At 40.8% G+C, this 24361-nt stretch overlaps 1 protein-coding gene across 11 annotated transcripts; it reads left to right on the plus strand.

The window, feature by feature from the left end:
* Nucleotides 1-5285: 5285 nt before the first annotated feature.
* Nucleotides 5286-22553, plus strand: SPART (spartin). 11 transcript variants are annotated; one of them, XM_083799757.1, is made up of 11 exons: nt 5398-5444; nt 5996-6058; nt 6133-6388; nt 10777-11576; nt 12640-12837; nt 15247-15376; nt 16194-16388; nt 17380-17538; nt 17627-17717; nt 18695-18749; nt 20922-22553. In XM_083799757.1, coding segments are annotated over exons 3-10 (1623 nt in total). In that variant the 5' UTR covers nt 5398-5444; nt 5996-6058; nt 6133-6387; the 3' UTR covers nt 18744-18749; nt 20922-22553. The 11 variants fall into 11 exon arrangements, with proteins under 11 accessions (XP_083655892.1, XP_083655887.1, XP_083655884.1 ...); XM_083799766.1 differs by lacking the exons at nt 5996-6058; nt 6133-6388 and adding an exon at nt 13802-13906 and having other exon boundaries at nt 5286-5444; XM_083799763.1 differs by lacking the exon at nt 18695-18749 and having other exon boundaries at nt 5391-5444.
* Nucleotides 22554-24361: the final 1808 nt, after the last annotated feature.

Below are 24361 nucleotides of genomic sequence, written 5' to 3' on the forward strand. Positions count from 1 at the left end.
AGTGCCGCATGATGACATTCAAGACAATCTGCTCCATGAGCTTCCCTGGCACTGAGGTCAAACTAACAGGCCTATAGTTCCCCGGGTCTACCCGGGGAATGTGCAGAGCCAGAATGTAGTTTGGGATTATTCAAAGGACTACTAGAATATTTCTGGCTGAGCTCCTGCCCATCACTTTGAGGATTTTGTATTTCAAAACAAATCGAGTCGTGTGACTCCTTCAACTTTCCTCCCTAGGTGGGGAAAACAGGTTTCTTTCTATGACAGATATGTCACTTAGTTAAACACAGAGTCTCATTTCTAAGTTTGAGGATAGATATGAGCAAAACTATCCACTTCCACCTAAGGAAGAAAAAGCCTGTATAAACTAGCACACACACAATGGGACTCCAGCTAGAAAGAAAAACCTACTCAAAGATAGACAAATCTTAAATGTAAAAGGAGAGGAAATCTACGTAAGCAGATGTCTCATAGCTAGTGTTTCCTATATCTTTACCAAACAAGACATACAATATGACAGAGATCCCTGCACAGGACCAGGTCACAGAATTGTCAAGTCCAAAATCTCACCAGATTTCTCAAAGGAAAATGCAAAAACCCTTGTTGCTACTTCTGGAATAACAGCCCTCAGATCCATCCTTAGTTCAAGCAGCAGGAGATCAGCCTCCATTTCAAATCACGAAGGGTTAGGACTACATGAAGAACAGACAGAACTGCCACATGCAGGGCTCCAGACTGCTTCACCTAAATCGTTAGGAAAACAGATGTTCCCCCATGCCTTCTGTAACAAAAACTTGACGACAGTTGCTCTGACATGTAATATATCACAAGGCCCTAATTCTGCCAATGTCATTTTTGGAATAGCGTACTTTGAAGTTTAGTGCTTTTGTGCACATACAGACACACACACACAGCTGACTGAAAATTACAGCTTCCTATTAAAAGATGAAGAGACTACATACCATAAAATGAATAACTCAATTTATCACAGATGCTGAAACCACTCCATTGGCCATTGAGAAACAACAGATAAAGCAAGGCTTCCCATCACTAGGCCTATGCATATTTTTCAGTTTTACACATTACGGCTTGATGGTGGTGTTGGCTACAAAAGGCAGAAGAAAAACAAAAAGTTAGCTTTCATGTTGCCAGAGAAATTATTTTATGGGGAAGTGAAAACAGTGTGTGAACATCTGTTTCTCCCAGACATCAAGAGCATTAATAAAATGTTTAATTATGGATACAGTGTGAGATACATTGCTTCCTAATTCTGCATTTTTAATTTTCTGTATAGCCCTCCCTTCGCCCCCCCCCCCCAAAAAAAGCATGAATTAATAAAATGCATAATTCAGATTTATTTAATCATTGCATAACATTTTACTCCCAGACTTGTGAAGTTCACAGTCATTGTCCTCTTTTTTTGTCAGCAGCATACTTTGCACCTTTGGTGCAAAAAGAAGAAATCTATTTCACCACCTCAGCTATTTTCTGCGATCTGACAGTACATATGTCAAATCATTCTTCTGATTCTGGGCAACATATAGCTGCTATCTAATGTTCTGAGCTGAACAAACAGCATCTCAACATTGTAAGCAATGTGTGAATAACTAGAGTAGTGTGATGCCCAGCTTTACAGTGACCTGTCACAGCAGGCACACACTTAGCTATATACGACCCAAGAGAAAAGCTTTGTTGCCACTAGTCTTTGAAGAGCCAGGTATTTTCCTGGTAGTACTCTCTTCTGACTATTTTCGTCAATTTACTTCTTGTAATGCTGAATTAACAAACTGAACTTTCACTTGACTTAAGCCAGCCCATCATCTGCCTGCCTAGTTCCAACACAGCTATATCCATCACAGCAGACTCTCCAAGGGCACTTCAACCCCTCTCCAGAAAACTTAGCCTTGGCCTGAAGAGCATGCTTGTAGCATCTCTGACAGCAGGAAATGTTAAATCTGGGGTCACCTAAGATGGACTAGGCTTTCTGTGCTTACAGAAAATGCGACTTAGGGAGAACACATTTCATGACTACACACATGCAAAGGACTGCTCAGAGGGAAGGGCAATAAAAATTCATGCTCAAGATGGCTGCAGCCTGGCAAATGGCCAAAACCAATTCACAGCTGATATCTGGATCTCCGCCTTTATCTTCGAAAGGGCCCGGCCTCTTCCTTCCCAGGGCCATACAGCCAGGTAAATCCAATGCTTATTTGGGAGTGTGGTGCTCCAGATGAGAGCCCCTCGGGAGCCAGCTGCCTTTTCCAGCTGTTTCACACCCATCTGCTGTCTAGGCTGCTATGTGTATAACCTCTGCTCGTACTTGAGGTCTATCAACATTGTGCATACACGCCAAAGGCGGTTCTTGCACCTCAAAAAACTGCCAGTTCACTCAGAGGTCAGTAGCCAGCACAATTTCAAAAGCTGTAATACCAGCTGTTATTACCATTTCCTCACTTTGCTTGAGGACAAATTGTCTTCAAAGCATTACGGGGTTTGAAGGCAGAAAAAATAAAAAAAAAAGGCAAAAAAAAGCTAATCGACTACAAGTAAGATTTTCTACTCATCTAACACATTTTTTTTTACTATTATAAGCACTGCAATAATTTAATATTCAGTTGTATGCACACAACAGTGATTTATTTTACTTCCACCAGTGTTTCGGGGGCTGCTGACTAAAAGCACTGTGTCTACACAGCATGATTCCCATCAGATGTTTAACCAGGTTACTGTCATACTGGCACTTGGTGTATGCCAGTCAAGTTCATTTGTACACCAGCAAGTGGTTTTGGAGAATTTTTGCATATTTTATTTATAGCCTCACATACCCCATGTTTGCTAACTTTTGCGGATTAGTTTGGGATCCCTCAATGACTTTACTGTTGGATGAGGTTTTAAATAACTTCGATATATATATACACACTCACACACATAAATATATACATAGGCAATATATACATATTGCCTAGCTGATTTAAAACATTTATTTGTAATTAAAGAATAAAAAAGGTGAGATTTGGAGAAAGTGATTTTTGTGAAGACATAAATTAAGCAAGTGCACGGTGGTTGTTTCAATTGAAATCTCTAAACATACAGCTCACCACAAACCAAGTTACCATTTGCAAATGAGGGTGAAGACTGTCACAGAATAAACACAAGGTCTAATTTTTGCAGATTCAGGTCACGCAAAAGCAGCTTACTTCTACAGCTACAGGTGAGCAACTGAGATTCAGTCCTCTATCCATGCAAATTCTGACATAAAGCAAAAGTACAGGGGCTTATATCCACTTTCAGCCAATAAAACCTGCTTTGTAAGAGAGCCCGATATGGCAGAGGGAATCTGTGCAGAAGGAAACTTTGTCACTGTGGATGTGCCCATGTTTCTGATAACTCCAGAACACGTAGCCAGGCAGCTTCGACTTGCATCTGTTCAGCTCATCCCTCTCTCCTGTGATGCTACTGTGTCCTTAATCAATACTTAGGCCTAATGAGGGCTGCTTCCTCAAGACAATGTTGGTAAAAGGAGCCGAGGGAACAGCATGGAGCTGGGACAGGGGAGGGTCAGGCTGGGGGTTAGGGAAAGGTTCTGCACCCAGAGGGTGGTCGGGCACTGGGACAGGCTCCCCAGGGCAGTGGTCATGGCACCGAGCTGCTGGAGTTCAAGACGTGTTTGGACAATGCTCTCAGACACATGGTCTGATTTTTGGGTGGTCCTGTGTGGAGCCAGGAGTTGGACTCAATGGTCCTTGTGTGTCCCTTCCAACTCAGGATATTCTATGATTCTATAAAAGAGGTTATTTAGGCCTGTTGCTAGAAAATGCTGAACTACTGAAAATGCTGAGCTCTTTACTGACTGAGATAAATTGTATACTTTTTTCTCTTTAGGAGGCATCCTCTCAAGCGATCTATATAAACTACTTGCAGCTTATGCTCTTACAGGTACAAAAAAAAAAAAGTCTATCACCTCATGACTTACATCTTCTCAAGAGTAACCTGTGTTTCAGCAGTCTTTCAGCTGATTTAATTAATCTATTTCTACATTCTGATTAAACCACTTGTTTAAGAAGGAACCAAACTGAAGTAGGAGAGCTCTGAGACGAAGAATTATATGTTGTTCCTATTCTTCTTTAGGAATCCACTGAAGGCCACTATTTTGATTTTTTGCATTTTTTCCTATTTGTTTGAAGGACGAGACCAATATTTATTTCACAGAATCATGGAAAAAAAAATTAGTCTTGAAGGCATCTCTGAAGGTCATCTAGTCCAACTCCCTGCTCAAAGCACAGCCAGTTTTGAAGCTACACCAAGTTGTCCAGCTGAGTTCTGCACACCCTGATGGTGGAGGATACACAGCCTGCCTGGACAAAATGTGCCGGTGTCTAACCACCTGCATGCTTAACAAAAAAGAGAGAGACTTCATACTGACTTGTAACACTGTTTAAAAAAGTATCCGAGTACTACTTTTCTTCATAAAACTGTTCTTCAATTACTTTTAAGTCTTGCATGTACTCACATAATTCAGTATCATCTTGTTACATGAGCCCAACCTATCACCTCTACCAGCCCTAACCTCGTATGCCCCCCTCATCGTGTGCGTGCCACTTCGTACTCTAACAAATGTCATCCTCATCATTGCTTGAAGAGAGGAACTCCCTGCTTTACGCACAGCTCCTCTCTCCTCCGGGTCGTTCTGTGTTTCCTGCCAGTAGGAAGAGAGTGAAGAGCAGGTAGGCCAGAGGTTGAATTCCCTGATAATTTTTGCACTGGAAACTACAACGTGCAACAAATTTCTAGAGAAACCTCAGAGCTAAACAGGGGTGAGAGGTAAAACCATCTTTCAGGACTGTGCTGGATGCGGCTGCCGCTCACTAAATACATAGTTTACCATGAATTTCACATGGCCTGTGGTCCTGATTGTGTCAGAGGTTGATTCACAATCAGCACAGACATAGCCAAATGAATAGTTTTTTGACGGTATACGGGCCCCAGAACAAGTCAAGTGGAGAGCTGTGCTCTAGCACACACACCACCACCTTTGCTAGAGTTAACACGGCCTACAATTTTTTAGCGTGAAATTCACACAGAAAGCACTTGAGACTTTTAGCACCGTGACTACGAGAGGGACAGACAAATACTGTGCTGCTGGGTTATAACCACAAACACCAGCAGCAGTTTCACTGAGGGGCTCGCTGTGGGAAGGCAGGTGCCAGCTGCTGCGGCGGAGCACGGACACGGCCTCTCTCTGCCACAGCAGCCACCACGGCGGCCGGGGGCAGGTGCCGAGGCCCTGCCGTGCCGGGCTCGGAGCCTCCACACGGAGCCTCCCACAGCCGGGAGCCACCGCCCCAGCGGGGCACGGCGGGGCCCGCCCCGAGCCGGGGGCGGAGCGGGCGCTGCCGCCGGGGCCTGGAGGCCGCGGCGGGGCTCGGCGGGCGCAGCCTGGCGCGGTGAGGGCGGCGGTGGCGGAGCTGGGGCCTGCCCGGCGGGACGGGACGGGGCTCGGGGTGGCGGCGGTGGTGGGGCCGGGCGGCTGCTGTCCCCTCACGGGAGCAGGGCTGCGAAAACATCGGGCCGTCGCCGTGGGCCCGGGTCGCTGCTGCGGGGGGTGGCAGTGCCCTGCCTCCGTCCCTCCCTCCTTGCTTCTCTCCCTCCATCCCAGCCCCGCCGTGTGGGGAGCTGCTGGGGTGAGGGCCCAGCGGGAGGGCCGGGCTGGGCTGAGGTAGGTACGGTAATTAATGGTAATTAACCATTGTAAAGTGTCTCGGTGTGGAAGCGAGGGGTTATTTGTCAAAATTCACGGACCTGCTCTGCGTGTTCTGTCTCTTTTGAAAGATTCCTGTCAGCTTGGTTGAAATAGAAGCGGCTATTCTCTCTTGAAAACAAACAGGGGCGTTTCTGTCTGCGTGCGGAGAATCTGTTGGCAGTGACGGGCCTGCTCCTGATGTAAAGTATTAAGTAGCCATCTCACGTCACCCTTATTTTTCTGTCATGTCGTCAGGATCACAGCCCACAGAATGCTCCAGATAGTGGCGATGTCTTTGTACGTGATGGCAGAGGAAAGGTAGGGTGCTGGGCGGCACAGCTGTGTGAGGAGGGCACATGTCTGCCCCGCTGGTTTTTCACTTCCCTTTTCAGAGGTGTGCCAAGTGGGCACCTCAGAGCCTAACAGCTCGGCGCTGGAGCCCTGCGGCAGAAGGACAGACCAAGGAGCCAGGAACGAAGTCCGTGCTTCTGGGCAAAACCGGCTTGAGACAGCAGTAGTATGGAAACGAGGGAAATGAGACCTGTTAGCTGCATGCATGTAGGTGCTGGGATACCGGCCTGAAAAAATGACCTACGTTGAAACGTCGGGTGATGGGAGTCTACTGAAGTCGTCAGTAATTTTAAAAGAGTAAGAATTACCATGTTAGATCAGATCACCGACTCTCTTTACATATTATCTAGTCTTAAGTGCTTAAATACCATCTGTAAGCCACCACTGAATGAAAAATTTAAGGGCTACTTTAAAAAAACTAATTTAAATAGAAGGGGAAAAAAAAGCAAAGTTGATAAGCTAGTACCTGGTTTATATTAGTTGGAATCCTTTATGACATTTGCGTTAAATCAATATGTTTCAAAAATCTCAAAAGTTACTGATATTTTAGTTGCTCCCTACAGAAATAAGGTTTAAATAATTCTGTCTGCATTGTAGTTCTCCTTCGTTGTCTTCATCTCTGAAATCAGTGGCTGATAGAAAAACAGCTGACCTATAGGAAGACCTCCTGGATTAAGGGGTTTGTTCTGGTGTTTTTTTTTTTTTTCCCTCCGTTATCCCCACCTCCAAGTTTCAAATGCAGGGAGTTGAGAAGAGTGTTCTACCTCTGTCAGTCAGGATATTTAATCCTCTTAATAAGCTTTAGGCTTCATGCCTTTTTGCAGTAAGATCCACAACAGAACTGTTTTTTTTTTCTTTATTTTTTAAATGAAGTAGGATTTGCTGCTTTAGAGGAGGGATTGCCTGCTAAATAGCTGAGATGTTAGCTTACAATGTCAAACTGAACCCAAATTTCCCTGTTGCCCTGTAGCATTCCATGGTCAAGTCACTTAGCACCCCGGAGTACATCTGTACTGATGACTGAGAAAGGGCTGAGGAATGAGTTCAAGCCCTGGATTGATCTGTGATTATCTGCAGTGCCCGTTAGCTCTTCTCTTAGCTGTTTTGGACCAGCGTTGTCTAAGTTGCTCTATATCTTACTTAGCACTAAGAAGCACGGATCTGGGCCAGTTTGCACATCCAGCCGTTGGACCAGAGGTTGGTTTCTGGTGCTGTTGTATTTAGCAATGTATATCTTGCCATTCTTTCCAGCTTTAAAACAGAGGGAATAACTCTACGTTGTACAGGAATGGATTACAGATAAATATTAAAACATGCAGGACACTTAAATACGGTATTGAAATCATACACTGAAAATGATAATGACCAAGGGTAAGGATCTTCCTTGAATATGGTCATTTAACTACTTCAGTTTTCTGTTTCAGAGGATATTTCCTCTTGTGCTGTAAGGGAGCAACCCAGCTGGTTTATTTACTTTAGTACATCAGCCATTATTTCGTGTTAATTTTAATAAATAACAATGAATTAAATTCAGCCCTTCAGGCTGACTTTTAGTTATCCTGTGTTAAAATCTACTGTGAATTCCTTCCTCAGTTTCCAAGCTCCCTGTCACCCAAATGCATGGTTTGGCAGTAACTGTGCTGTACGTGTTGCACAAATTGGGGATATTTTGAACAATCAGAGCTGAGTTAACAACACTCCTGCTCTTCTGAATCACTGATCCTGCTTTTGTATCTCTGCCACACATGGCCATGCACTGCTGCCATGTACACACTGGGCTTGCTGACATCTCTGTTTCCTTACAGATTTTTTTTAGTGTTAATAAAGAATGAGCTTTAGCAAGAATGGTGTTCTTGACAGTACAATGAGCATACCATGAATAGAAAATTAACTCGCTATTAAACAGAAATGCAGCTATGACTTTGGGATTTTTCATGATGTCACTTCTTGTTTTACACTAAAATTGTGAGCAAAAGAATTATGTAAAATCTGGATAATAGCTTGTTCTTAGCCTCCCAAGAAAACCAGATCAGAACACAGGGGACAAAGTAGACAGTGGTACTGCAGTTTTGTTCACCCAAATAGTTTACTTAAAGCTTTAAGAAGGGGCTTGTTACAGAACTGGATTGACAGGCACTAAAAATGTCAAAATTCTAGATTTTGCTCCTGAAAAAGTAAGCTGTGATGTTAGGTTAAACTCTGACTTTTTTTTCCTCTTTTAAATATTTTCTGAGTAGGAGCTTAAAATAATTTTTCGATTAAGTTCTTCACTGTTAAGGTGTCTTCCTTTTAAGAAGAGTATAAAGATGAAAAAATGGGTCTTTCATTAGTAAATACAGGTGTTCACACAAGACGATGTGGTTTAGGATTCTTTAGGTATTTTTGCTAGCAAATGATTTGACTATGCCTACCTTTAATTATTCTGTATACTTGGTTAATGTCTATATTTTTCCATTATGTGGAAATTTAACCAGTGCATATCTTAGGAGTGATGCAGAGACATAAGCATGGTTGTCCCGGATCACGAAGTCTACGTAACCGTGTCACATATCTTTCATGTAAGGATAAAGCTCTGTCCGCGAAGGTGTTAGTTCTTCCCAGTTACTTTCATTCCAATTGCTTGCACTTGTCCTGGTCAGAGGCACGCTTATAGCTTCTAATCTTTATGCCTCGGTGGTAATTAAATGCACATTTGTTCTTATGCCAGTGTTCTTCAGCCTAAATCAAAGAGATCAAGCCTAGTGACAGCAGGGCAGTAGCCAGCCAGAGAACCTGCTCCAGCCCAGGATTCATTTTTCTGCTGCATGACAGGGAACGGGCAGCAAGGCTGGTGGCTTGTGACCTGCTCCACGCGGGCTGCCTTCTCCAGCCCTCCCTGTAATGCTCCTGGCTAAAACGTGCACGGCTCGTCTCGCACAGAGCAGGATTGTGTCACTCACAGAGGTAACAGGTGCCTTGCGGACTGCCTGACACTTCTGTCACGTGCCTGCAGGTGCGTCATTCGCACAAGTGCCCTCTGCTTTTGGTCGTAAAGGATGTGGGAGTAGAGCACAGCACGCAGTCTTTGCCTCTTCAGGATGTTTTTATGACCTTCGCTTGTGAAGTTTGTTTGTCTTTGCTGGAGGAGAAGGAAAATTTTGAGCCTGCTTTTGTTTTATTGACAGTTTGCGCAAACCAGTAAAAGCTGTTAAATAAATGAAGGCACTGTTTCAGGATTTTATTAAGAGTGTGCATTTCAATAGTTCTTTTCTTCTTTCCTGACTTACATTCTTCATTTCATCCAGGATATTTATAGAAACTAATCCAATCTCTTACCCTTTGCTTTATTAGCCTGATAAGCCAAACTTATTTTACTTTTTTCTGGAGTAATTGGTTCACCAGAAAATTTCAGTAACCTTCTGCACTCCTCTTCCTGTTCTGATGCAGTTTTCTTAAATGCTGCTCAGCACTGGTGGGGTCTCACCAGTTCTTGGTACAGTGGCATTAATGCTACTGTGTGTAATAGAAGGCTTTTTATTTTTACACTTCTAATTTTTTTACTTGCCTTTTTAATGTAACATGCAGTCATTGTGATAGACGAGTGTCTCTAGGTTTTTCTCCATTATTCCATATAGCTTATAGAAAAGAATTGTTGTTTCTACTGAAAATAAATGTTCTTTCTTCTTTAAATAGTATCCATTTTTTGTTGTTGCCCATGATTATTACTCTCATCTAGCATGATAACCCAATTTGTCTGAATTGACAATGGCTCTCAACACTGTGAGCAAAAAAATTTCACCGAAATTTTTTACCTTGGGTGTTGTAAATATTGTCTTAGTCCAAGAACAAGTTGTATTTGTTGTATTTGGCCAAGTTCGGTTAAAACAGTGGCTTTGCACGTTTTGAAGTTCAAATGAATCCGTCAGATTCGTTTTTGCTCTTTAGTTCAAGTATACATGGGGCTGTTTGAGGAATATATTCTAAAAAACAAACAGAATCTACAACCTTTGGTATGTATCAGTACTTCGAGTTCTTGTCTCCTGGGGAGCAAGGAAGGGAAAACACCAATGTTCTTTCTCCTGTGGTAAACGCTCTAAAGGAAGTATTTCCTTGTATTCATGTTATAAAGCACAGCTTTAACCGTCCAAAATATTACTTCCCAGTTCTGTGTGTTGATGTTAGTTGAAGACTATCAGGATTTGTTTAAATCTGCTGAGTGCTTTTCCTTCATTTTTTTAAATAAAAATGTACAGAGTTTGTGAGTTCAGCCTTTATTTAAGTAGACAAGCTGTTAACTGAATTTTTTAATACCTTAAGGGTTTGGGAGGAAAACGTTCTTGAAAGTTAAGTTAGATTTATGTATTCTTCTCCACTGTTTGTTACTGATCTTAATACCTTTTAAGATGGAACGTTTAACATCAGGCATGTCTGTATTCTTCTAATGCTCAAGTTCTTAAGAAATAAATGTGATGTGATGGTTATGGAGTTAACTTCTGTGCGGACTGGGAGTCATATAGTCCAAATCTAAAGGTTAATAGGAGAAAACTGCAATATATCAGGATTTGTACCAAGCAACTAGATAGCTTTCTGCTAATACACAGAGTGTGATCATCATTAGAAGCCAATGAGAAGACACTTCGTTATAAGGTAAACTTCGTTTGACTTCATCTGTGAATACTCTTACTAACTTCTATTCCAATTTGCAGTGATGGAACAACTGCAGAATCCAGTTATGGAAGAAGATACCAATATTAAAGCTATTAACGAAGAGTACAGGAAAGCCTTTATCTTTATCAATAAAGGCCTGAGTACAGATGAACTGGGTCAGAAGGAAGAGGCAAGAAATTACTATAAGCAAGGACTTGAGCACTTGCTCCGAGGAGTCAGCATTCCATCGCAGGGGCCTGCATGCGTGGGACCCCAATGGGAGTCTGCCAGGCAAATGCAACAAAAGATGAAGGAGACCCTCCAAAATGTTCATGCTCGACTCGGCACTCTAGAACAAAACGTCGCCCCTGCTGCGGTGCCCAAGCTGTACCCCTCGATTCCTTCCACGGAAAAGCCAGAAAGACCTCCCGCACCTACTGCTCTGTTTGTACCGAGCCAGCCACCTGCAGCAGATGGAAGCGCTGCAGCTGTGAGCCAGGGGAAAATTCCAGCTACGAGTCCATCATCTGCAAAACCTCTGTGTCTGCCAAATGAAGCACCTCCTGCCTATACTCCTCAAGCAACCAACGGCCATTTTACTGTGTCTTACGGCACAGACTCCGGGGAGTTTTCTTCCGTAGGTGAGGACTACTACAAGAAGTGTACTCAGCCACCTCCCCTTGAAAATCTGGGAGTGGATGCAGATGAGCTGATCTTGATTCCCCAAGGAGTGCAGATATTCTTTGTGACTCCTGATGGGCAGGTCAGTGCTCCTTCCTATCCTGGCTACCTGCGCATTGTGAAGTTCTTGGATACGGACAGTGAGGTGGCCCAGAATCGTCCGCCTGCTTTTCTTCAGGTAACAGAAAGATAATTTTCTCCTTTAATTATGTTTCCAAAATGTCATAAAACTTTAAAGGGCAATCTTCCTAAGTTCTTGCTTTTGTGAGTCTAAAAATGTGTGTGACAATACGAAGGATTTTACAGCTTTTCTGTGAATAAACACTTTTAGGGCTTTTCTGAGAAAACTACTCCAGTGTCTTCCCAAGGTTCTTGAGTGCCTACTGTTGAGGTGAATTCCATTTTCTAAAGGTTTAGCACTTCTTTTCATAAAATTAACTTTCCTCACATAGAGAAGAAATGTTAATTCACGTGCCAGAACATTTCAGTAAAAAGTGGGTTGATGCAGTATCCACTTCAGTCTCAACTAGTGTTAAAGTATTGCTGTTACCTTGGAGAGATGATAGTTTGGAATTTGAGGGCCCGTGTTAATGTGGATTCTGATCTCCAAATGCAGAAGATGTGTTACTTGGATTCTTTTAGTCCATGCTTGCTTCATGCAGGCGTGTTCTGTAATGCACGTTGTGTTTCTGGTCCGGTTTCTAACTTTGGATCTCCTCGATTGGCGGCTGGAAGTCTCAGCAGCAAAGGGGAAGCTCTGAAAAACAAACAGTTCCTGGTTTGGGTTCTACAGGTGCACCTGCTCCTGTGTTCGCAATCTTCAGCAGCAGGCCAGTGACAGCCGTACAGTCTTTATCCTTTTACGGAGCCCTGTCCTGAGATGGACAGGGAGCTAGAGGCGCTGGGACTCCTGATTTCTTTGTAGGGCACTAGGCCTCAAGACAAGGCTTCGGCCAAGAGGCTACCAGCCTGAATTCCAGTCCCCTGGAAATTAGTATTTTCTCTGTATTAGACTCTCAGGACTAATCAAGAATGGTGTTTCCACAGTCATGTAGGTTTTTTCAATTGGTTGTGGGATTAATTTTTTTGTTGTTTCTTTGTTTTCTCAAGATGCCTAAGGCTTTTTTTATTTTTCTTATTAAACGGTATGGAAAATCAAGTTTGTAGTGCTAATCAGTGCATTGTCTGTCTTGTAAAAATAAAAGAATCCTATAATTCCTTCAAGTACTTATCTTTTCTAGGTTTGTGACTGGTTGTATCCTCTAATGAGTGGTCAGTCTCCTGTTCTGTGCTGCAATACCGGGGTCTACATGTTCCCTGATACCATGTCCCAGACACCGGGGTCGTATGTGGGAGTGGTGTTGTCTTCTGAACTCCCAGCAGCTGACCGAGAGCTGTTTGAGGATCTGTTAAAACAGATGTCTGACCTTCGACTCCAGGTAAAGTCCCAGGCTGCCGTTTTCGAACTGATAATGAAAGGTGGAAGTGATCGATGCCAGCTTATATTTAATGTGTGTCTTGCTGGTAAGCTCACCAGTGAGAAATAAAGTAGCCAAGATTAAGCATACCTAGTAATGTAACTGTAGGCTTGGTGAGGTAGGAGTGTAGAAATTTTTAAAATAAAGCGTTGCAAGCACAGAGGGGAATGGGAAACCATTTTGTATATTTTCACTTTTTTTTTTTCTCAAAGGTCCTCAAATGTTTTTTTCAGGAGAAAGTATGATTTTTTTTTTCCTGTGGGCGCACACACATGCACCCGCTCTGCGTAGGTTTGATGACACCATTCCTGGAATAATGTACACAAATGCAATTACAGTTCAAAACTGTTAAGCAGCTTCAAAGAGGGCATTTGAAAATAGCAAGTGCCTCAAAAAATCCCCCTTCAAATGGGATCTCAAAATAGATTAATCTGGTACCTTATTGCAGTAAGATATTAAAGGAGAACATAGGAAAAAAAAACAAAAATATAATCTAACAAAGATGCAATAAGATACAGTGCCTGAAAACGTGGAAAACGTTGCTTTAAGAGCTCTGAGCACCATTTCACAAAGAATGGTAATCGATAACCACTTAATAGCTGATAGCAAGCTTATATCTGTTCACGAAAGATGCCATCTGGTTGAATCACCGACATCTGAAAGCGGTGACGGTGAGGGACCAGTTGGCTGCGTGCCATGTGGGCAGAGTTCTGTTGCAAATCCTGTTGAGTTCAGCAGGAGGCCACTAATTTTTACTTAAAAGGGAAAAGTACTACAGAACTATGTGATGTTTCACTGCAGGACTTACTGGATAAATCCTGTAATCTTGCCTGCATAGAAGTAGTTCTTATTGGATATCACATTAGTCCCTTAATTGTCCTAAAACTCTGTGTTTTTGTTAATGTTCCCTGATGTGATATCACAGGTACCAGGATCCCATGAGAGGGTAGGGTTACCTTCACAGCTCCCAGCAACAGACAGAGCGCATTTTGAAGATAAGTTAAAACAGATGTCTGGCCACAAAGTCCAGGTAAATTCCAGGACAGTGATTCTAAAAATTTGATAGTAAGAAAAAAAAAATGTCACTGAAATACAGTTTAAAACTGTTGAGATTCCAAACTTGGTTGACAGCAGCATTTTTTTTGTTGTTGTTGTTGTTGTTTTTGTTGTTTTTTTTAATTGATTTGAGGGATTTCTTCAATTGTATGTGCGTATTGAGGTTATTTTTCCTGCCCAACGTGTTTTGATCACATGCTAAGGACATTTCTTGAAGATGAGATTTCACACTGCTGCTGAGCAGTAACTGATGTACTGCAAGTCAGCGATACATTGTTAACCTTTTGGGTAGCGACTTACTAAGACTTTATCTCTTTTTCCCTGTTACTGTTCTTGGTTTTGTTTTTTTACTGAAACAGTCACCTTTGTGCAGTACCCTATATTTTTATATCCAGTAAATACTTCAGGGGAATCTAACAATTCCATGCATTCTCAAATATGATTCTATATCATGCATTCTGTTCATAGGTTTCATCTACAAATGCTTTCATATAGACTTCTGGACAAAACATTTTTCTTTCTATCCCTTGCTAACTAGCATTGTTTTCAATCACTGAAATGTTTATTTTGGCTTTTACATTGCAAAAGTACTAAAAATAGAATCCTAACCAAGGCTTAAATCCCTTGCATCTCTTTCTGCCTTTTTTAGTTAAAATTTAATTATACATTGTCTGTGAACTGTGTAAAGTGGTGTTACGCTTTTTAGAAACACTAACCAGACCGTGGTGGTGATTGCTGTGTTTGAATGATTAATGTCTACTCAAGAAACTCTGGAGTTTGACATGAAATTGCAGAGCCTCTCTGCCCAACTTTAAGCGTGGAGCAGTGTCACGCACAGCTTGGCATGTTCCTTGGCTGTGCCAGTCTGCAGAAGCATCAACAGTGTGGGGAATGAATAATCTCCTTTATTTTTGGATTTGAGAAAAAAGGATGAGGAGCAAACAACCAAAACAGCTGCATTCTTTTAGGGCAGCTGGATTCTCTGAGTAAAGATTCCCATACTGAATCACAGCAGAGTTGACTTCCCTCTGAGGAGATTAAATAAAAGATAAAAAGACTTGCCCATCTATTTTATGCTAGCTAACGTGTACTGTAGGCTATGCCTACTTAGTTGACTATATGGCCTTGTTGGCAAGCAAATCTTCTCATTGTAACTGGATGAAGGCAGTGTAGAGTGTGCAAAAGTAATTGAATTCACAGGAACACACAGAATTTCCTTTTTTTTTTTTTGTTAACGAATCTTAATGACCTAAAGCAGAAATCTTGATGATATCTTGCAAAGTGGATTCTCAGATGTTTGTTTTCATTTGCCAGCCTTCAGAAGCCTCTAGTGATGTGATTAATTTGCCTCAGACTGTACATATCCAACCACAACCAGAAGGAGGAGAAAATCAGAAAGAATTGCCAGAATGGAGCGAGAAAGTCGCCCATGGAATCTTGTCAGGTACTGTTGTAATAAGAGGATTACACTGAATAGAAACCTCTGCAAGTAATATGTAAACACTGTTTTCACCTCAGTGCCTCTGTGCAAGTAAGATTTGAGCGGTCAGAAATAGTTATTCACTGCTTCCAATTATAATAATGTGAAGGATACTTTGGTGTGCTTTATAAAAACAGTATGGAATTTGAATCCCCTGCCAACAGTCTTGCTCGTTGCAAATGGGTTAGACTCCTAATACGACAACGTAAATTAGATATTGCCCTATGTGACTCAAACCACCGTGGTAGCACAGTTTTATTTGTGTGAGCAGTTATATTAAAGCATGTATCTATTGTGGTTTCTGCTGATAAACAGTTCTTGTCCTCTGAGAAGCTGTGGAATACACAAATGACCAACTGACTGGAATAAATATGAATCTGCTAGAATGGCAAGTGGGCTGGGTGATACGTTTTCAGAATGTTAATAGTATTGAGATGTGCAGTTTTATCACTTCTGACCCTGCTGGGACCTGGATGTCTATTTAAAAAACAAAAACAAAGCAAACAAACAAACAAAACCTGAGTATCTGTGTGTTAAGCTGACATCTGGATGAGGAATGGTTGTACTAGACTTAGTAAAATGAGTTGGGAAAATGTAGGTGGTATAGGAGCAGAAGTCATTTCAGGAATTCGTACTGGCCCAGTGAGGGAAGAGTATAATTGCAGATTGTAATCAGGAATGTTTCTAAGGTCAGTGTTGGAAAGGCAGAGGAGGGAAAGCTGTGGGAATTCTAGTCTGTGAAACTCTGCATGTCTTTAGAATAACAATTTTTGCCTCGAAGGTGCATCTTGGGTAAGCTGGGGCCTAATAAAAGGAGCAGAATACACCGGTAAAGCTATTCACAAAGGAGCTTCCAAACTGCGAGAACACATACAACCCGAAGAAAAACCTCTGGAAGTCAACCCAACTGTGGCAAAGGGGCTTCATGTAGCAAAACAGGCTACTGGAGGAGCTGTGAAAGTCAGCCAGTTCTTAGGTAACATGTTCCACTTTATAGTATATTGTATTTATGCCTTAAGAGTAAATATTTTGTAAAATCAGCTGGTTTCTTTAGCCAGGGAACTAGAGGAGGGACTGACCTGCTGAAATATGGAGAATAGTTGTTTGTACCTGGTTATCTGCTATGTGAGATGTGCTTTAGGAATAATTTTTATTGGATGGCCTTGAGGCATCTTTTTCTTTACTAAAAAGGACAGTCTATATAGCAGAGCATTTCTGCAGTCTTACGTTTGGCAGGGTTTTGCAACTTTTTCTAGGTTTTAGTTCAGAATGGTCTCTTTTTCTTCTTAAGTTAATAACCATGTATATTAAAAACCGTGCTATCGGTAGTGACTAACATATATTGCACCAGTACAGCGCGTGTGTTTGCATAGTTGTAAACACATACGCCTGGAAACAAATCTATTGACTATGTATAGTCTTTCAAATAGAAATGGGTTGGTGCTCAGTGGCGCTTGGTAATCATAGCAGCTCTCAGTAAGTTCATTCTGTTGTTTATTTGTATCAGTGTTTATATTTAGTGTCTAATGACTCAACTAAGTTAAAAAGTAAGTAGTGCTGGATGTTACATAACTACTTTGGAGAGCTGGAATGATTCTAAGAAAGGGTTCTCCAGAAGACAAGAAAGGAAAACATCTTGTTCCCCATCTGCAAGTTGGGGGTAACAAAGCCATGGAAACAATTTTTTTTTTGAAACTAGAATGTGCGACAAATATATGTTTATTTTCTAGTGCTTTTAGCCACAAGACCAACCCTACTTGTTTCTTAGGAATTGGAGCCGTTCAGAATCTGAAAATTCCTCTCTATCAGTTGGATACTTAAGTGTGGATTAAAGTTTGTCTTCAGAATAAGCATATTTAAATAAAAGTAATATTTGAGACTTCTGTGAAGCATACTTTAATTAGGAGTAAGGACTTTTAAAGTATGTGTTCTAACTAAGTAATCTGCATGCAATTGTCTTACGTTAGTTGAGGGAGTGTGCTCTATAGCGAGCTGTGTTGGAAAGGAGCTGGCTCCGCATGTGAAGAAGCACGGCAGCAAATTAGTTCCAGAATCCCTTAAGAAGGACAAAGATGGCAAATCCACTTTCGATGGTGCTCTGGTGGTAGCAGCAAGTGGAGTTCAAGGTAACAAAAAATCTTCATGCTTTTTAATTGCATACTTTTCAGTGTGCGTATATATATATATATTCAAATAATCTGTTCGTTTTTACAGGGTTTTCAACAGTGTGGCAAGGTTTAGAAAGTGCAGCTAAGTGCATTGCTAAAAGTGTTTCAACTGAGACTGTGAAAACTGTCAAATACAAGTAAGTTATTTTTTTATTGGTTTCCTCTTCTACAGTGCATTGTCATTGTGATTGCATACTGGTAAAAAAGCTCATGAAAGTGCAGGAAAGCTACCATAATACCCTAATTATACAGCACATGATAAGCTGCTAAGTACACAGTAACAAGTATCTCCTGTAAGTAAAAGTATGAAATGAGTGAATGCTTCTGGTTTAATATATATATTGTCTTTTAGAAGTATCACAGCTTCAGGCAGTGCTAATAAATGTTGTTCAGATTTATATCGTTGTTCTCCAATGTGTCATTGGGGAGAGAGTAGCTGTTTTAAACGCCTCAACTCTCATCTTGAATTTGTATAAACTTAGCTGAACTTGATGAAAAAATGAAAGAACTTATCAGCACCTGCTATCAGCAGGTCAGATTAAAGCAAGAAGATACAAAAGGAGAACTGCGTAAGGAAATCCAAGGCATAAATAGTGATAATAGGATGAAACAAAATGAGACGTGGGGTTGGACTTGCAAAATATAGATGTTGCTACAGAAAAAGGTAATTGGATTGTGTTACTAAGATGATACAGAGACCAAAGTTGATAAGTCTGTACTTAAAGATGCTTCAGAGAATAAGGGAAGATACTGAAATAACTGCAGTATGTATGAAATGTAGCCCTCAAAAAAAAATCAATATGTATAGTTGAACATGAAGAGTAAGCAAAAACATATAGGTTAAATGGAGCCAGTGATAAGCATAGCAAAAGAGATGTTAAAAAGGATTGCTGGAAGTGCATGCAAGCTACTAGCAGAGGGTAACAAGGTAAACATCAGCTTACAGTGTTGGGTCAATTGGCATTTGGTTCTGTTCTGATGCATCTCAAATAGGAGGCTAGATAGCAAGCTAACAGGGGTGCTTTATTGCTAACATTTGTTCTCTGTAGGGATATCAGCAGGTATTGTACCAGTACTCTTTTTCATATAAATTCACATTAATGTTTTCTTTTAGATATAAAAATAGGAAATGCGGAGATCAGCAGGTGACAGACGCTAAGTGAAAAAAAGTAATTACAAGTTGCAGTTAATACAATCTGAAATACTTGATAATTGAGGATTTCTTCCATCTTTAGACTCTATCCTATTGTATAAATGTATTAAAATTCTACACATCTTGTCTGTAAGCTGGTTTCTGTTTCAGTGACAAAAAGACTTCTTCCACTCCGGGTACTTTGGTGAACCAGCTAAATTCCCCTTACTGGAAACAAAGCTAAAGGAGCATCATCGTAGTCTCTCATAAGTCAAAAAAAATTCTGCTAAAATTTAGCTGCAATACCTTTGCTGATGCAATTATAAAAAGATGCTCATCCTATGTGTATGTTGATCAGAACTGGGGGAAAACATAGCTTCAGAAGTAATAGTTCTGCAAAAGTACCTTGCTACTAACCTACTGTATTATATAGCGGTATAAGTATTTGCAGTATTTGCATCTGCCCAACTTTTTTATTTTAAAAACGGCACAAATGATGCAATTGAGACAGGCAAAGGGAAAAATCAATTATCAAATATTTAAGAAATTATTAATCTGTCTGTGTTGCATAACCAGTAGTCTTACTATAATTTACTGATGTTATAGCAAAATGGCTTATGATACTCCTGAATGAAAATAACTAATCAAATTGACAAGTAGTGCTCTTCTGCTGTGAGACTAATTCTGTGATCTGCAAATCAGATGGTGGTGATTCACAGCTGTCACTCTTAGAGAACTGAAAACAAGAACAAAACAAAAACGCTGATCCTTTTAATTTGGTTTCGTTGTTGGCTCACACCAATATGCCATGGCTGCTCTTTTAATAATGCGATAGATTTTTGGAACCTTTCATATCCTGTGCTTCTCTTTAGCATTATTTTGAGGTCCTCAAAGAATTTCTGGTTATAAGAAACCGAGGAAAATAGTAACTCCGCTAATTGCTGAGATTCTGGCATTGCAAGAAATGCTTCCCTTTGGCCTGGTTTGTCTGCTTACAGTGCTCTCTGGGGCAATGCTTGGCTGCCAGCAACAACTGGAGTTACTGCTCTCACTATACTTTTGCCCTTCTTCAGTATGCTCTCTCTACCTTTCTTCGCAGTTAAGTAATTAATTTCTGACTGCTGAGTTGCCCCCTAAACCGTAAAGAAGCTGGACCCACGGTCCAGTGAAGAGACCAGAGGTTTCTCACTCAGTAATTTTCAGCATATCCTCAAGATAGCTTTGAGTCTTTTGGGGTTTTGTATGACTATTTCTTTTTTCCTCTCCCTCTCCCCCTTCCCCTTTGCCATTGTATTGATTCCAGGTTACTTCAGGTAAGTTTTCACTGCACAAGGGAGTTTTTTGTAGGGACCCTGCCACCTCCAACATTATAAGCACAGCTGTGACAACAATCCTCTGTCCCCAGGAGACCTGATAGACCATCTGGGTTAAACTGCTTGGGCACAGAGATGAACTACCTCAGTGTGACTGCTCTGGGGACTTCAAACCTGTGTGTCATTCTTACACCAGACATAATGTTACATTATACCATGGAGGCACAGGCAAGGGTGATCTAGGACGAGTACTAACCAAGCACTATTCTCGCAGTGGTGGTACCAGCCAACCAAAAAAAGATATGCCAGAGGTGACTACAGTCCCTTTTTCTGTAACAGCTGAGAAGGCAGGACAGTGTTTGCCCTCTCTCCTCAGTGCTGTCACCCATGGTATCACAGAATCATCTAGGTTGGAAGAGATCTCCAAGATCATCTAGTCCAACCTCTGACCTAACACTAAGTACGGACTGAGGAGGCTGAACAGCTGCAGAGGTGGGCTTATTTGGGTATGAGGAGTTTTATTTAAGGAGTACTTAAAGGGCTTTTACGCACGGGCACACACACACAAGCACACAAAAGCCCTGTTTCTTATGGTTCTGTAGGCAAGCCTTCTATTCCTTTCTTCAAAACTAGAGAGGTAAAAGGAAGACAGACTGGACAGTTTGATGAGGAAAAATGGCAGAAGCATACTGTCATCTTTAAAGAGAAATCTGCCTTATAGAAGAGCAGCCCTTACTTAAATGACCTGCTAATTTCTCATTTTACTCCTTTGACATTCAGGCTGTGTGCTTATTCTCTGTTCTCAGTAATGCTTAAATCCTTGCTTTTGAAAGAATTCTAGTGAAGAGAAAAATACGAAGTACACTTATCTACAAATCTGCTGTCTTTCTTAAAAGGTATGGAGATGATGCTGGCCATGCTACCGACAACGCTGTGAATTCTGCAATCAATGTTGGTGTGACAGCATTTAACATTGACAATATTGGTATCAAAGCTGTTGTAAAGAGAACTGCAAAGGAAACTGGACATGCTGTGTTAGATGAGTATAAAGTATTGGATAAGGAGAAAAAAGATAAAAAGTGAAAACAATGAAATATTTCTCAAAGCCTTACGTTAGATATGAAACTTCCTACTTAAAAGTAACTACATTGCTAATCTGTGATTTAACGCCAATCATACTCTACTTTTCAAGCAACTGTTACTTAATTTGCAGTGGAAAATACAAAGGTATGGAAGGGCATTTTTGGAAGGAAAAATGAAAGTCTCCTTAATTGTCTTGTATTGATGCAGATTGATATGAGTTTTCAGTTGATAAACTTGCCTCTGTAAGCACTTTTTCAAAATATAGTATGGAACAATAGATTAATAGAGAAATGTTATGAATATTTTTGTAATACATTATATTTGTAAAGAAGGTGGTGATACTGAGCAAATAGGATTACTAATTCTTATACAAGTATGGTTACTAGTTCTGTTTTTTTACTATCCTTAAGAGTTAGTTTTACTAAAACAGAGTGATCTTATTTAATATGCACTACTTAAATATTTTTGTGCTTTATTCTTTGCTTTGTAGAGAATTTCCCTTCTCAGCTACTAAACAGCTAATGTTTTCCAAAGTTCATATTAGAAGAAATGAAAGATGAACCTCAGGTAGCTAGGCAGTCATGTCCTTTAAAATTACTTTTTCTCCCTCCAGCATGTAAGCAGACCAAAGATATCAAGCATTTCTTCTAATAGAGGGTATTTATAGCTCGAGGGAAAAAAATGTATTCCCCAATTGACTCCATAAGGAGTAAGATTCCTTGAAATTGAGATTTTTTTTTTTGTATAAAGAGGATGCGTGTTTTTGCATAAATGAAAATATTTTTCCATAAAAAACATTATGTTGAGGTTACTAGAAGCTTCTATGCATTCTGTGCTTTGCAGCCAGTCCAGAAGAAATCCAGAGCATATATGTCACGGATCCCTAATGGAAGGCATTAGCTATTTGCTTCAACAAGTAGTTCTAACAGCATCTTTATTCTGTTGAATTCATAACTGCACAAGTTGACATCTCTTAAAAATGCCTGTTGTCATACCTTTTACTTAGGAGATGTGTGGAATAGAATAAATATTATGTAGCTTTTTCATCCCATTCCTATATCTTACTCCTAGTCCATATGCAAGTCTATCCCTTGAGATGACTTTATACTGCTAATTATTTATCAGTTCGTTACTGAGTTTTAAAGCTGCTATACATTCTAACTAATCTTGGCTGGACCTGCAACAAACAGAACACCATCAATTTACAAGTTGTCTCGATTTCATGTAATTGGAGAAAATAAGTATAAAAGGTTGTTAGCAAATTATATTTGTATCAGATTGGGAAAAAAAAAAGGCAGTAGCGACAAATGTCTGTTAGAATGATAATAAGTGCACATTTTGTGGTAGCGACTGTAGGTGTGTACTTGGGGTGAGAAATGTGAAACAAAGGCACTAACCACTTGAAGTGTAACTGTGATTCATGGAAATAAAGATAATTAAAATTGGTTCAACTGTGCTTGGCCTTCTTATGATGTAAAGTTACTGTATGGATCAGTGAGTGGAAGAGCTAATACTTGTGAAGTAATAAAAGAGCAGTCTTGGAGTATGTCTACAACTGAAACATGTTAATCAGTTAGAGCTTAAAATATTTCAAACCAAGAAGGCCCATCAAATGTACAGTATAACAATTTCCATTACTACAATCTGTCACTTGCCAGCAAGTGTAACCAATTTGAAGCTAATATAGATTTCATACTAGCAAAAGGATGTTTGTTAGGAATTGCTTTTGCAATAGGAATGTCTGTATTTGTATCCGCCTATTTGTATCCGTCTTGTATATAGCTCATGCCCTCTAGTTTCATCTGTAAACTATTTAAACAACAGGTTGTATTAAAACAGTTAAAATTTAAGTGCTACAGTCTTCAGGAGACTAAGTTGTAGTATACGGTGAGGAGAGCGGAGGGAGACTGAATGCCATCGGTGTCAGGCAGGCATTGTCCTGTTTAACCTGCTGTCATTGTCTTCTTCACCTGTACTCAGTCTCTCAGTCTTTCAAATTTGTCTCAGGGCAGATTAAAGCCTCCCCCCCCCCTCCTTTTTTTTTCTTTTTTTAAATAATGTCTAGCCCCTTTTACAGTTCTTAATGTGATATATCCATGATCTCCCCTTTTCATGGGGATCCAAAGTTTAGCCACTCACTGAGGAAGGTATTGTGCCATTGAACTCAACCTGCTCCAGCTGTCACTGCTTAGGCTCTGGGCAGCAAATCCGTAGGCTTCTCCTCAGTTCCTGTGCCATACGGAACAGCTTTCACATGCGTAACGTGTTATCTCAGCCCTTTCTTTTATACACTATATTAGCTCCCTAAGCCTCGTATCTTAGGTTTATTTTCTATTCCCAGCTTGGTTTTGCTTTCACTTTGAACACTGACCATCTTTTGATGTACGGCAGTCCTTGTAGTAGTCTTACTAATGCTGTTTACTGAGTGAACTGCTACCAGATTACTTAATGCAGTGCTGTTTCCAAATCAGTTTCTTCAAAACCTTTTCTGCTACAATATTGGTCTCAAGTCTTGTATTGAGAAAATTACTTTTAATGACTGACCTCCGTGTCATTTGAAGCTACTGCAGTCTCTGGAATCTTCGCCATTCTTTAGGTATAAACCACTGTTCTACCCTCAACTGGATCTGTAATCCTTTAAAAAGAATTAGAAAAATAGCTTCCAACGAAACATGCTGACCAGGCTCGGTTATTCAGGACACCGTAGGATGGTATAGGTTGGAATGGACCTCCAGGTCTGTAGTCCAATCTCCTGCTCCGAAGAACCACAGCTGAAGTAGCACCACATCAGCTCACGTTATGAGTATCTTCAAGGATGGAGATTTCACAGCCTCTCTGGGAGACCTTTGCCATGTTTGACGCTGATGAAGATAAATATTTCTCCTTTAGATCGAGTCAAGGTTTTTCATGCACACTTGTGCATACTGTTTATACTTATAAATGTCTTATAAACTGAGCCTGGCTACTCATTTTTGTCTACAAGCTCCTTTCAGGTAGCTGTTTACCACACAAAAGATCTACTGCCTTTTCTTCTCCAGGTTGAACAACGATCATGCCTGCCAACCAGCCTGACAGCCCATAGGATCTGTGTGGGAACACAAAGCTAAGCACTCCAGCGTGCGGTCCTGCAAGTGCTGGGTGGAATGAAAGAACCACCTCTGCCAATCTCCTGATTACGCTCTTGCTAGTGCCACCCAGGAAGCTGTTGGCTGGAAGGTGAATTGCTGGCTCCTGGTCAGCTTGGCCACCAGGA

Source organism: Anser anser (assembly GCF_964211835.1).
Source record: "Anser anser genome assembly, chromosome: 1".
Classification (NCBI taxonomy): Eukaryota; Metazoa; Chordata; class Aves; order Anseriformes; family Anatidae; genus Anser; species Anser anser.